Here is a 14,790-nt window from a genome sequence, read left to right as displayed (position 1 = left end):
AAATATAGAACTGCTCCAGTACATTTTTTTTTTATTTTTTTCCCCCTACCTATGTTGAGAAAGGTCAATTAAAGAATGGTAGGGAGCATTCTTCAATGCTAGAGAATATAACAGAGTAGCCTAACTGATTTGCCATTGAGTTAAAATGTCATGACTGCTGTTCTTTCCCCTCACTGCAGCCATTTGGTGGAGCGACCATTATATATCCCCCTGGGCCTAGGCCTAGACCACAGGTTCCTAATCTTTTTGCCATTACGCCTTTCTTTAGTATAATCTTAATGTACACAACTTCCCCTAAACACCCAAAACACCAAAATGAAGACAAATGAGCAATGAAAAAAATACAATGTAACTTTGGGAACGATGTATTTACTGTAGTAATGTACAATTAAAAGGTTCTTTATATCTTCGCTAGACCCCGGGAGGAAAGTACACCTTACAATGGGGAAACCTTAAAGGACTTGTTGCAATGTTATTTGATCCTTTTAGACATCATATTTTAGGGGTGGAAGTGGCCAACTGCTGTTCTTTACGCACAAAGTAAAATTGTAAAGTTGGGAACTTTTTAAAAGATTTACAGATATCTGAAGAGCCAATCTTAAGATACACGTTATGGTTAATATGGGGCAATTAGCCCCACGATGCGATGGTAGGCGGCAGTCGAGGAGCTTTTTCTTACAACCAAGTTACATGATAAGAAACTACAAATATTTTGCCGCTACCATTTACGCTTCAGACACTCTCTCTCTCTCTCTCTCTCTCTCTCTCTCTCACACACACACACACACACACATACAAGTCCCTCAACTAGAAAGACTAAGAAAGGCGTGCCGGGAGATGTAGTTTATCAACAGGCGGAAGAACCACTCTGAATGCCGCACTGAAACCGGAAGTCTTTTCGTTCTGCCTGTAATGTCATTTCCGGCGGAAAGAAAGCTTGACTGCAAGGCTGCCTTTCTTGCTTCTTTCTTTTCGGCGCCATCATGGGTCGCATGCACGCACCCGGGTGAGTTGGCCGAGGCTGAGGCTTTGGCGTGAGGAGGTCCGAGGAGGACTGGCGGGAATGGTCGCGATTTCCTCTGGTCGTAGTTTTGTGATCTATTTCAGGAGCGTTTCCTTCGCTTCTGTTATGGAGGGGTGGGTCGGCCTTTGCTTAGAGGCCGAGTTCGTCGAGCACGGCGGGACTGGCGGCTTCCTCGGTAATCCAATAGAGTCGCAGAGGAGAGGCGCAGTTTAGCGCGCTCGCGCTCGTGCCTTGTTTTCAATGAAACATCCGGGCATCTCTTAACAAAAGTCTCGGGAGGCGCCGCTTGGAGACGGGAAAATATGTGTGAAAATTGGAGGCCGCCGTGCCTCGTGGATTCCCTATACTGGTGCAACGTTTTCATTACATCGCTCGGATAAAATCAAACAGCTATGCAGCTGTTGTAATTCTGAAAGTTTGGCTTCTAGATTCACTGACAGGGTTGATAATGATTTACGTGCTGGCAATTCTAGATCACTACGGTATCAAGCTGGTTAGTATCCTATAGCGAACTGTACTTGTCACATTTTCTAAAATATGCTATCTTTGACTTCTCTTTCAACAGAAAGGGTCTGTCCCAGTCGGCCTTGCCTTACAGGAGAAGCGTGCCTACAGTAAGTAGTTATTCAGCCCGCTTGGGACTTGATTAAAAAGCATCCAGCTTGCAAAGTGAAGGATGCAAAATGTTTGTAAACATCCCACAGGCTAAATTATTTTAAATTTATTTCCTACAATGGTATTTTGATTTAACAGTTAAGAAATAAAATACCAATCTTGCAGTTAATTAGGAAAGATCTTAATATATATCCTACCTATTTCTTAAGACTTATTGCTGAGTTAAAAAGCTTTAAAATGAGAACATAAATACTGATCCTCTCAAAGTGATCTGTTACATGTTAAATTTTGAATAATTGCTGAAAATCTAATACTTTAGCATTATGTCTGAATGGGACATAACTTTATAATTTTATGAATGACTGGTGATGTGCAGTTAGTTCACAGGGTGAAATAAGTTGGGTTGTAGTCACCGTGAGTTTGTGCTGAGGGGGGGCACAGAGGGAAGCTCAGCCAATTTCACCGTATACATGTTATACTTTGATAATAAAGGGTTTATTATTTATTTATTTATTAACATAATGCTCAAGCAGTTCCAAGCTCCAAGACAATTATATTCATGAGAAAATTAAAAAAAAAACTTGTTACTCTAAGCAGTTTTGCTAGCCTAAGGAATTACTTGAGATACAACCTTCTTTTTGTAGTTTTAATTCATGGTGGTATATGTACAAGTGTCATACATGCAGCTTAGTTTAGTTACAGTCAAAGGCATTAATTTGGGGGAAAACAATATTTAACTGACCAGAAGACTATATAGCATTGCAGTTTCATTAAAGTGTTATGAAGTTATACTTGTATTTTTTTCAGGGTTAAGTCTATTACTTCTAAAACCACAGTATGAAGAAATCAAAAACTGTGTAATTTCAAGTCATCCTACTTTTATTTTTCTTTTGGCAGCTATAATTGTGTGTGAAGATGTAGCAAGTGGCACTTTAATGCTTTTTTCCTTACATAATTCTTTTTACCAAGAGCGTTTTAGTTTTAGTTTTTTATTTTTGCAATTTGAAATAGCAGAATTATTTATTACATGTTCTGTGTTGGGTGATTGCTATCTAATATATCTGAACTTGAATGGCTGACATTTGAACTTTTTTTAGTGGCTGAAACTTACTTCTGATGATGTTAAAGAGCAGATCTACAAGTTGGCAAAGAAAGGCTTGACACCTTCCCAAATTGGTATGTTGAAATAAAATGCTGTGCTAATAGTAACTAATAATATATACATGAGGGCATGTATATTGGTTCCTAGTTATAATTCTCTTAGAGTCAGGCAGCCAAATAATTCATCTTATTGATTTGGTTTACCTTGATAAAATTCCCTTGGTTTATTGGCTGGCTAGTTCGTTTATTGGCTATTCATAGTTTTAAGTATTTGTAACACTACTGTTCTGTGAGCTGTATTGGTTGCTAGTCTGCTTCCGGGTGTAATCCAGGATGTTGGCGAACACCTTTAAAGTCCTTCATGGCATAGGTCCAGGTTATTTGAGGGACCATCTTATCCCACTGGGATTGGCCCATCACACTCATGCCAGCAGAGGAGGCATGCTGTGGGTCCCATCAGCACGATTATTCCAATCAACGGGTGCAGGAGGAGGGCCTTCTCTGCCTTTGTTCCTGCCCTCTGGAACATCTCTCCACTCCGTGTAAGATTGGCCCCAATCTCCTATCCTTTTGTAAGGGCCTAAAGATGGGGCTGTGCTAATTAGCCTGGAGCTCCAATGGGAGGACAGCACAGTGAAGATGGTTAATGGAGTAACAACAGATCCCACCTTGTCCCATTTCACCCTTTCCCCACGTGTCCTTTATTTTAATCTCTGGTTTTAATTTATTCAGGTTTTAATGTAGATATATTTTATGTCTGTAAGCCACTAATAAATGTATGCATACATACATAAATACATACATACATAAACACATACATACATAAACTTTATACACTGAAACACACACATCCCAAATGCTTTATTGGTTGCAGGGGGTATAAACTGGTATTTTATCCAGTCAAATAAGATATTTTTCCTTCAATAAAATTCTGATGATTAATATAATTGACATCTTAGACCCTACTTTTATTTAAGCTATTACTGAATTGATTAATGCCTTCAAATATAATTGCTGCTGCTAAAATTGTACATTTTATAGCTTTTACTGGACTGCCTTACAATGCAGGCTGTAAGCTATCTTTTGCGGTCCTACAGAAATCTTTATGGTAGCTATAAAACTGCAGTACTTCCAAAAGTGCTTTATTTGGTTTCAGGTGTAATACTAAGGGACTCGCATGGGGTTGCCCAAGTTCGTTTTGTGACTGGTAACAAAATTCTGAGGATTCTTAAATCCAAGGGACTTGCCCCTGATCTCCCAGAAGATCTTTACCACTTAATCAAGAAAGCAGTTGCTGTCCGCAAGCATCTTGAGAGGAACCGCAAGGTAAAGTAGCAGAATACATTCCATCCTCAAAATTTGAAAATGGAACCTACAATTATTCTAGAATGGTGGTTTACTTTTGAGAAGGTAGTACCATTACAGTAAATAAAATACAATTACATTAAATGCTGGATTGTATCTAAGATCCTGGTGCTAGTGAAATAGGCACCATTGAAACATACTGGGCCAGTTCCGTTTTGTAACAGTTGTTGAATCAGCAGTGATTCCAGAAGAGCCTTTGGGGGGCGGGGGGGGGGCGGGACTGGAGCATACCTGCAGATATTGGCACTATATGTAATCCTCCACACATGCCCACCAAAATCTTCAGAGCTAGGTTTTTGGTTAAGCAGGAGCAGGTGCGGACCAAGTGAATGTAGTGCCTCGGAGTTTTTTAGAGCTTAACTGAGAACTGCTGCCATAAAAATAAAAGTGGTTCTTACTAAGCAGCAAGTTTAATGTCCTCTCCTGATGATCCCATGGCCTTCGGTTGATTGGCAGCACACAGAGGCCTTTATAGAACAAGCATAGGTAAAACTTAGTTCAAAGTTTACCCTTAGTTCAAAGTTTGGTCAAAGGCAATGATGAAGTCCAGAGCTGAGGAGAGAGATTTAAGGACCAAATGTATCCTGCAAAACAGCAGGAAGCCCCCCCCCCCAAAAAAGTATATTGCTATTCATGTATTTCTTGCAGAAGTGTTAAACAGAGCTACCTATAAAGATATCAATCCAAAAACAAAACAAAAACAAAAAAACCATCAGATTGCTCAGGGAGTAATTAATAATTTAAAAACAATAGCAATACAAAGAAATTGGAAAAATGTTTTTAAAATGCCAATTTTTTTAATAGTGTGGCTTAATCTTATAGAGAATATTGAAGTTACTTTTTGCTTTTTTTTCCCTCTTTTTATTTATTTGTGGGATTTCTCATGTGGCTTTTTTTTACCATCCTCATTGTTACCTGAAATTGAGCAGGGATTTGTTTATTATTTTTTTTTTTTGTCCTTGCACTAGATAGTTAATGCTGTTTGAAACTTTTGGAGGTGGGTGGGGAGGGACTCGTAAAAGATGCTAACTGGTTAGGGAATTGGAATAGCACTTTTCCTCATGTGAACTGTAAAACAAATGTGTGGTTTTGTATAAAAACTAGTTTGTACAATATACAGTTCTTGTTGCTGGGATCCCCAGATCCTTTTGCAATCTGAAAGCTGTGAAGATCATACCACAGAGAGCTGTCAGAGAGATCTGTTTGTGCATGTGTGTATGTAGGCACGTGCATGTATTTCTTTTTCTTTTTGAAATGTCATTTTTCTTATCTGCAGCCTTTTTCAATAAACTGTACACCTGGGGAAAAAAAGAAACATACTATATTTTCTGTAGATCTGCTCTGGTGAATTAGGAGAAAGGAAATAAGCACAATGATTGGTTAGGAGTACTGCATTATTCAAAGAAAATACAAAACAGATTTTTCCTAGGCTGCCTCTCAAAATAGTATTTTAAAATGTTTTGTTTTTGTTGGAAGGATAAAGATGCCAAATTCCGTCTTATTTTGATTGAGAGCAGAATTCATAGGCTGGCTCGTTACTACAAGACCAAGAGAGTACTCCCACCTAATTGGAAGTAGTAAGTATATTTTGCTGTCAGTCATATGGCTATATATTGTTTAATGTTGGCAGCAGTTTTCTGTTCCTCTGCTTAATGTTATAGATGTTATATTTATGTAAGGAATGCTATTATAAAGTGAAGCAATTTTTGGAATGTAAGCACAGCAGTGGCTTTTCTGAAATACTTCCTAACTATTCTGTATGTAAGTCTGTTGGTTGTAATGAATACATTTGGGTGCATTAAGATACACTCAGTTTGTACGTGTTCAGATATTGCTGCTATTTGTACTGTGGAAAAGTATAGCAGATGAATATTGGGAGAAAATGATAATTAGTATTAATCCCATTAATATGACTACTGAGTTTTGCTTCAGTTTTTTTTTTTACATTTAAGTCCAGTTCCAGGTTGCTCACTGTGATGACAGTTTTCCAACCATTCGCAGTTTCCACCAGAAGGGTTTTTCCTTTGTGTTGGCTAGTCCTTCCTTGGATGTCTGAGTGAGCTGCTGTAGATGATAAATTTAAGTGTAGTCTTATTGATGCCACAAGATGTCATTTTGATGAAGTTGCTAAATTGTTCTTCTCTTCTTCTGCAGCGAATCATCCACTGCTTCTGCTCTGGTTGCGTAAAAATTCTTATTACGACCATGGGAATCTAAACCATCTTGTAATCGTGTTATGCCTACTTCAGAGCGATGCCGTTGCTTATTTAAAATTGGAAGGACAAGTTAACATGTTTACTACATCAATAAAAGTGTCTGGATTTTTTTCCACTTGATAATATAATTTGAGTCCTTTAAAACTGCTGTTATCCTGCAAATATTTTTGGTTTCATATAAATTTACTAAAGGTTCTTAAAAACCATGTCCACATTGAGTGTTGTATTGAAATTTTTCCTATCAAATATTGTGCTGTCTGGGAGACAGCATTAATGAAAATGGAAGGCTTGAAGTTGCTTCAGGCTAAAATCAGAAGTGCTTATATTTCTCAGTTATATTTGTTTTCAGTTAGAGTAAATGGTTTTTGATGAAGGAATATCTGTATAGAAGGACCAATCTCAAAATGCTTCTTTGCCCATATTGGGAGTTGGGGAAAATGGGCTTTTATAGGCTGAAAGTTAATTCTTTCAAAACAAGAATTATATGAATAGATTTTTCATTTAATTTGGAAAAAGTGGATTTTCCATTTGATTAAGAATACAGCTATGGTAATGGAAATAAGGGCCACTTATCTTTACCCCCCCCCCTTTTTCTGGCTTTTAATGAAAACAAGAGAAACGTTTACCAATCAATTAGCTTTCAGATGAACTAGTAAAACTAATCTAATTGTTTTTAAGAGTAAATATACTAGTGTTATGAACCTACAGAATAGCTAGCAAGGCAGAATCAGGCTATTGAATTATATAGGAAAAGGATAGAAATGCCTTATGTGAGGTTTTCAGATCTTTTGCCAATGTAACTATTTTCTGTTTTGAGCCCTTAAACAACATTCCACAGGTCTCTGCCCCTGCTTAAAACATCACTGGTAGCTGTTGTATGGGATACAACAATATCCAATAAGGTATCAACTCAATTTAGGGGAACAATAAGATGTTTTCTGTGTGTGTGAGACTGCTAGGGTCTTTTCTATTCTTGTAGAAGATACAGTGGGCAGTACTATAATGCCCTTTTATTAAATTGAATAATATCATCTGAATGTTTTTCTTCCAACTATATAAAATTGATGGAGATCTGGAAAATAAATAATTTTGAATAGAGCTTCAGCACGTTTGCCAAGTGTAGGTGTGGAGAGAAAACTAAGATGTTTTTCGTTTTTCTCAGAGATAGGATTCACTCTTGTTTCTCGAGCACATAGATCAAATAACTATCTTAGTTTTAAGGTAGATCAATAAATCTTCTAGCATGTGCTTAACCTAATAAAATATACTGCTTAGTATGTGTTCAAAAGAAATTTTATAAACTGCCAGAAACTATTCTTACGAGCATAGTCATTGTGTGTATCTAAATTTGCCCCTCAAGCCAAATATGGTCATGACGTTTTCCAGGTTTTCCTAATGTCGTTAAGTTTATCTTTAGCAATTCAGAAATTGTCATTGAAAGCTTTTATATATCTCCCCATCATCAAAGTTTATAATTTCTAGGAAGCACATTTGTTACACAGTCTTGGCTTCACAGCATTTAATGTCTCAAGCTTTTTACCATATTCAATTCTATTAAGTTGTAAATACTACTCAGTATATATTATAATTAGCTCTGCACAGTTATGGAAACAATCACTTTAGAATAGTTTGCCATACTGTTAAAATCATTTGCGGTAAGCTTAGCTGAATTGGACATGGATTAAGGAAAAAGCCCTGTAGTCAGCAGAATAAAAGAATTTTAATTGGATGAGCTAACCTGAAAGAAACAAGGACAAATATAGATGGAGGAAATCTATTGTCACTAAGAGTTGACATCGACTTAATGGCACGTAAATTGTTTGGCACATAATCTTAACCGTTAAGCAATGTCTGCATGGCTCATTTGCTTGTCTCTGCATCACCATGGAGTGAGACTTATAGAGGATTTCATATAGTTCCTTTGGCTTAGAGTTTTTGGTGCTCTCTGAACTTGGTTGTTTGCTTGCAGATGTTTAAGTAACATCTTTGTGAATGTACTTTGTCTACTTTAAGGATTCCCAGGTTAATGTGGAACAATACAATTTGGAATAAAACTTAAATGCTGATTGATCTAGAATCTGAACTTTCCAATCAGTACCACAGTTATTCAGTATAATACTGCTCTATGTCTGAAAGCTTATGACTTTACTTACTTTTCTCAGTCTTATTCAAAAATTTTGTTTGAGCAGCATCTTAAGTTTATTTGGTTATATTTAACAGAAGTTAAAAATGCACATTGCTCAGAAAATATATGGGATGTAAAAATATTTAAGTCACTAATTTTCTCCTTTATAAATTGCATCTTAACTAATCACTTCTACATTTTATCGAGAAGTGTATGCAATAAAATGGCATTTAATAAATGTTTTTGTTTTATTCCACATCAAAATATTAAAAATTGTCCAGTTAGTATGCAAAAATTCTACCATCAGAACCATTAAAAAATACATTCAGACCATTTAAAATTAAATGTGTAAATTATCCTAATTTGTATATAAATTATTATAAAATTGAGATTGTTAACTTCATAAAAGTCAGAATATCCATAGCTATTCTGGACTGGTTGAAGTATTACAACCTTAATTAATTACAACCTTAACCCAATGAAGTATCAGGAAATAATTTAAACAAATACTATTTTTAGATGTGGAAGAAAGAAAAAAATAGTAATAACCTTGAGAAAGTTTTAATAAAGTGCTATTTATTTACCTGGAAGATTAATTGTATGTATACATTCCCAGAAAATACTTGGAATATTAGGTGGCAGTATAGTTTTACAATCTGAACAAGGGATCTAGAATTTGATTTAGACCTAATCCACTGATGTACTATACAAACTTGGCAAAAGTACATACAAACTCTGTAGTTGAATCTTTAAATGCAATGGCATTAATCATTGATCTTCTAATCTAACAATATTTCTTTAAAAGTAATTTAATTGGATTTTTTTTTAACCCCATAGCTTATAAATGCTAATAAAAATTTCAGTGTCTTTGTGCTTTCAAATACCTCCTCCATCCAAGCTGTTCACAACCACTGATTATTCTTCAGATGAGCATGTGTCTCCTTTAATATTCCATATTACAAATGAAACTGGCATTAAAACAAACTAAGAAACAGAACAAGAAAAGGCAATTGGTATACTCACCTTTTGCCAAGTTTGAGTATACATTTATCCCAACAGAAACCTCCCATACTCCTTCCAACACAATAATAAAAAAATGAAAGACAAAAAATAATATTTTTAATATAGCTTTTTTACTGTATAGTAGTTAGGGCTAGCTATTGGGTAAAATGCTTAGTATCATGGAGTGGCCCTTTGGGTCCAACTTCACAATGATACGTGTCTGACCAGGTTCTGTTAGAATGCATGCAGTGGTGCCTGCTACTGTTTCCACAGGCAATTGATTCTGTCATTAGGAAAAAAGCGGCTGTGGAATTTCATTTTTGAACATTATTTCATATTTTGCAGATGTTATGGCCCTCTTGTGTGGTGATAATCCTTTAGATGTTTAAAGAATGGAATCATGTCCTGTGTCTCCCCAGAGTTAGAGATACCCAGTTCATAAATACCTCTTCTTAAGGATGACTTTTTGACCTCCCAGGAGTCTGTACTGCAGCAGTATTTTTATTGACCAGGTCAAATATTTCCTACTGGATCCAGTCTTTTGAGTTTTGCAGAACATGTTTTTCAACAGGCAAAAGTTTAACATATTAACATTAAACAAAATAAGCTACGCTGTCACAACAGAATAAATGGAAAAGCTTTCATTGCTAGCTACAGTTGTTAAAATACTACTGTATACTGAGGAAGAGCCTCTGGGGTTAATGAATTTTAAGTAATTACATGTGGGTAGTGCTCAGAAATATCAGCAGAGGTCACTATGCTTCCAGCAGTCTTCTCTTTGGATGTTGGCCTGGAGCATTTTAGAATGCAAACTGTGCTCAGACTTTTTTCTTTCTTTTCTGCAGCCAATTCTACTTCATGCTGCCAAGGAGTATATTGAAAAAACAGAAGGTGGTGTTTTTGTTTTTTTTAAGCCAGATCAAAGTCCTTGTACTTGTTCTAAATGGCAAAATCCTGGAATTCATTGGCAAACCTGTGAACTGGCTTTCTTTTGCTGCTGTACTTGAGGCTCTGCTGATTTTATTTTAAAACCACATTTATCCTCATTGAAAAAAGGTTGCTGGGCAAAGCTTTGGCATTTCTTTCATTAGCATTATTACAATCCCAGGTTGGAACTATTATTGGCTGCAATAAGTCTATCTTTTCGTGAAACTGGGAGCAAGGATTTCCACAAAGGGCTCTCATTTTAGTGTTTTGAATCCAAAATACTTAGGCCCACTTAACTGCCATTGGAATCAAAAACAGTTGGCTATTAAAAATTGAATTTCAGTGTATTTCAGTGTGACAAAAGGATGTTAAACTTATTGCAATCCTAAACTGGAGGTTAGATGAGAAATTTGGTGAAGGACAAAACCAGATTCCTACCATTTTTTCCTACAATCAGTCAGAGCTTCTTTTTCACTTTTTTTTCTTGTTTTTCTTTCCACTGATCCCAATAAGAGAATTGTAACTTCACCTGGTCCAGCTTGTGTCAAATTTAAGAGTTTCATCCATATAAATTAGTTTTGGTGACTCTGGGGAGCCTCTTGATACAGTGCACTTCTGGAATGGGGCTTTCTGAGTCCTATTAGAGACACGTTCTGCAGGTGTTACATCATGCACAGGAAGCCCTTCATAGAAGTCTGGGAAACAGAATAGCCTGCCACATCATTCCTCTCAGTAAACTTTAGGAAACATTTTTTTAATCTGGATTGTACCCAAATGAGTTCATTCTATATTTAAAAATGGAGCTGACTATGGAAAAATAAAAGGGGAGCTTTCCCATTTTATTTTTTACATTTTAATACTACCCCAAATTGTACGTCTAGCAGACTTCAATTTTTTTTCCCCATTGGAGTTTTTTAAAGAGTTATCTTTAGATCTGGTAAAATATGCACTACAGACTAATTGCACTGAAGAGCCTGCTATACTTAACTTCCTTAGCAATTAAAAAACTAGGCAGGACAATGTATTTGCAAGATATTCCTTCTTGTTTCTGTTTAGAATGTAAGAGCTGGCTGCTTTACTGACATTAATCCGGTAATTTGTTTTAATTTCTTCCAAGAGTTTAACAAGATGCTCCTGAAAAATGGCAAGAATGCCAGGGTGGAGATTTGGTAAGCAAGACGGAGCCATGTGCAAAATAGTACTAAGTCTCTCAATTTTGCTATCCACTAATCCAGTGGTTCTTAACCTGGGCGATATTGCCCCCCAGGGGGCGATTTCATTTTTCAGGGGAGCGATGGAATGAAAAGGGGCAATGCGGGGGTGAAGGAACGAAAAGGTGATATGGGGGCGATGGAGCGAGAAGTTTTGGGGACACTTTTGAGACTTTCGTGCAGTGAATCGCTGTATATCTGTATTACAAAAACATAAGATCGCTCACTATTAGTGGATTGAATTGTGTTTTCAAATGTTCCTCCAGCTAGCTTCAGTACAGAATGCCACATATATGTGAAGACGCATCACTTATCTTCATTTGCGTTGCGCAGCAGCCTCTACCCATACAGTGGCACGCCATTGGCCAGAATATAGGAGATATGGGAAAAAGACTGGAAATAAATTATTTGCATCGATATGTCCTGATGACAATTTTAAAGAAAACAAAAAAAGTGTTTGCATAAATTGAAGAATTATTTCCTATGTTGTGATTGTGAGGTTATGTTGGGGGAGGGGGCGATGACAACTTCCTCATTGGCTCAAGGGGGCGATTTGTTCAAAAAGGTTAAGAACCACTGTCTAATCAACTCTTGTCAGTGGACACATTTTTCTAAAGGAGCCAGTCAAACATATCTGAAACCAACTCTACTTATAAAGTAAGGGCTGCATCTACAGTTAACATGCAAACAGTCTGCTGTTTTATCTGTTTAACGTTGCTCTTCCTGTCTTCCTCACATGCATGCAACAGTTCAAGATTCTCTCAAAGAATTTCCATCACTTTCAGTTGCAGTTGGTAAGGTGTACTCCACAGCTTTGTGTCCGCCCTCCCCCTCATATGTGTGTATATATAGATAAGAATTTTTTTCAATATAGTAAAAATAACAACTAAGAAAAAGGAAAGAGATGAAATGAAAGAAGAAAATTTATAGTTATGCCTTCCACTCTTCTTTCTATTTTATCCTTCTCCCCATCCTCTGGTCCTTTTACTCCCCCAGTCCAGAAATCATCAACTGATTCTTGTCTTCTTTTTAAAAAGTTATTTTTTTTCCCCTGACCACATTGACCGGCTTCGCCGATTCCACAAATTCAGTTAATTTTATAATCCAGTCTTCTGCTGTAGATATTTCATTGCTTTTCCATCTTTTTGCACACAATAATCCTGCCACGGTTATTATAAGCAATATTAATTTCCCACATTCACATATCCATAAAACCCAATGGGAATCATTTTGGTTTCATGATAATGTTTGCAGTATCTTTTTCCTCACTGACTGCTGGACAGGGAATCCTCTATTTAAAACCCTAATAGAGCCCGAAATTACAGTTGCAAATCATGGCAGTTATTAAATTGGTCACTACCAATTTAACTCTGCCCAATTTTACAACTGAGCAAATGCCTCAGTCATTAAAAGAATCCATTCCCAATGGGTGGTTTTTTTTTAACAGAAAGCTGAAGTAAACACTGGAAACTGGCAAAAGAACATTGAAAATTGTGGTTATGTGACCATAGGAAGCAGCCATAAATCCACAAACCATCTGCCAAGTGCCCAAGATGCAATCACATTTCTATTGGGGGTGTGTGTGTGGCCATAGGAAATTCAAAATTGGGTCATAAGTGTCTTCTGGGAGATCCATTGTAACTCCAAATGATTGTTAAACTATATTTTTCTTTTGCTACCACCACCTCCTTTTGAAAGTCTACCAGGAACCCCATGTCCCCTGCATTTCCTGCTGCTCTTATGAGTAGGTTTCCTCCCCCATTACTCTGCTGTTAAAAGATGAACAAATGATGAGCAAATAGGTTAAAGGGTGCATTTCAAACTTTTACTTGCAAGATTGATAAAGGCTGCCTTCTTATGACATATTTAGGCCATAGTTAAAAGAGCCATATTTTTTTCAACTCAGTCCCTGGTTTGCAGAACATGCTAGTTTAAAAAATAGTTGGCTAGTTTTTTATTCAGAAACGAATCGTGAGGGAATAGGGAGAAAAGACACAGGCATCAGATCGAAATAAGAAAGTTAAGTATTTCCATCTAACCCACATCTAATCCCTGCTCTTGCTGTCAGAGCCTGGATCCTGGAGGGTGAGAAAAACAACTGCCAGTTTCCAAACATGACCTCCAGTCAGGCAGAAAGCTGTCTGCCAAATGAATAGTACTGTTCATGGAACCTTTTTAAAAGGGACAGTACCTCAGCCTAAGGGGGCAAATGCAATTCTATTTTCATCAGTTTTTTTTCCAAATAGCTCTTGCTACATTGCCTCTTTCCTGTATTTTCTATGTGGGAGAGATGATAGAAAAACACAGGATGATTAACCCTGGAAGACTTTATTTCTTGAACCTTACACAATGTAGTTTTTGAGGCAAAGTCAAGTGATTATCTGCTAAAATTAGGTTTTATAAACACATTACAAGTGATAACACATAATAATGAGTTTGCACATGAACTATGACTCTATTGGAGAAACTATTACATGCAAAAAAGGAGAAATGTACGTGAAACTAATGGAAAAAGCTCCTGTCAGACATCATCTACAAATGCAATTAATACTACTTCAATCCTGTATCCGGGTTTGAAATTCAACTGGAAAGGGTCCAGATAATCTGCTTTTCCAGAGTTCATTGAAAGTGCAGTGCAACCACCTTAACAAACTTCCCTAAAAAGAACAGTTGGAGACAGGATGAAAATTATCCAGCATGGTTGGGTTCAGCAATGGCTTCTTGAGTAGAGAGCAAACCACTTCCTCCTTACGTCCTTAAGTGCTAGTGGGTCCACACCTTCTCTCAAGGAAGCGTTCACTATAGTCAGACACCAACCACAAGTCACTTCCTAGGAAGCCTTAGCTAACCACAGGGACAGAGTCTAACAAGTATATGGCCAAGTTTACAATTTCAAGAACACTGCCCACTTGGTTCATTCAAGATAACCAGGCCAGATTCAGATTCAGTCATTTCTATGGGACTTGCCTCAAGGCAAAAGTCCAAACATGGACTGAATTCGGGCAACTTTATCCAGCAGTTACCTAGCATTCTTCATAGGAACCTTACAAGTAACCACCAACTGCACCTTCTCCAGAAGCACTACTAACGGCTACCTATGGACACAATAAGGGTGTAGAAATATTGTTTTCACCAATCTTACCACAATAAAGTATGTCATAAGAACAGCTCAGGCTCATGTTTGATTGCATTTATTCTTTGTTG

General features: G+C 36.9%; 1 protein-coding gene and 1 non-coding gene across 2 annotated transcripts; both read left to right on the top strand.

Moving 5' to 3' along the window:
* The first annotated feature begins 895 nt into the window (after positions 1-895).
* On the top strand, positions 896-6,531 carry RPS13 (ribosomal protein S13). Its single transcript, XM_039344617.1, has 6 exons — positions 896-1,006; positions 1,590-1,638; positions 2,737-2,815; positions 3,897-4,066; positions 5,582-5,682; positions 6,260-6,531. Exons 1-6 carry the CDS (start codon positions 984-986, stop codon positions 6,291-6,293), a joined length of 456 nt encoding a protein of 151 aa, XP_039200551.1. The 5' UTR covers positions 896-983; the 3' UTR covers positions 6,294-6,531.
* On the top strand, positions 6,074-6,165 carry LOC120308518. The gene has a single exon (XR_005556863.1). It is a non-coding gene; the product is annotated as a small nucleolar RNA SNORD14 (small nucleolar RNA).
* Positions 6,532-14,790: the final 8,259 nt, after the last annotated feature.

This window comes from Crotalus tigris, unplaced genomic scaffold, assembly GCF_016545835.1.
Source record: "Crotalus tigris isolate CLP2741 ecotype Arizona unplaced genomic scaffold, ASM1654583v1 scf7180000017933.3771270, whole genome shotgun sequence".
In the NCBI taxonomy this organism is placed as follows: Eukaryota; Metazoa; Chordata; class Lepidosauria; order Squamata; family Viperidae; genus Crotalus; species Crotalus tigris.
This window is presented reverse-complemented; position numbering and strand designations above follow the sequence as displayed.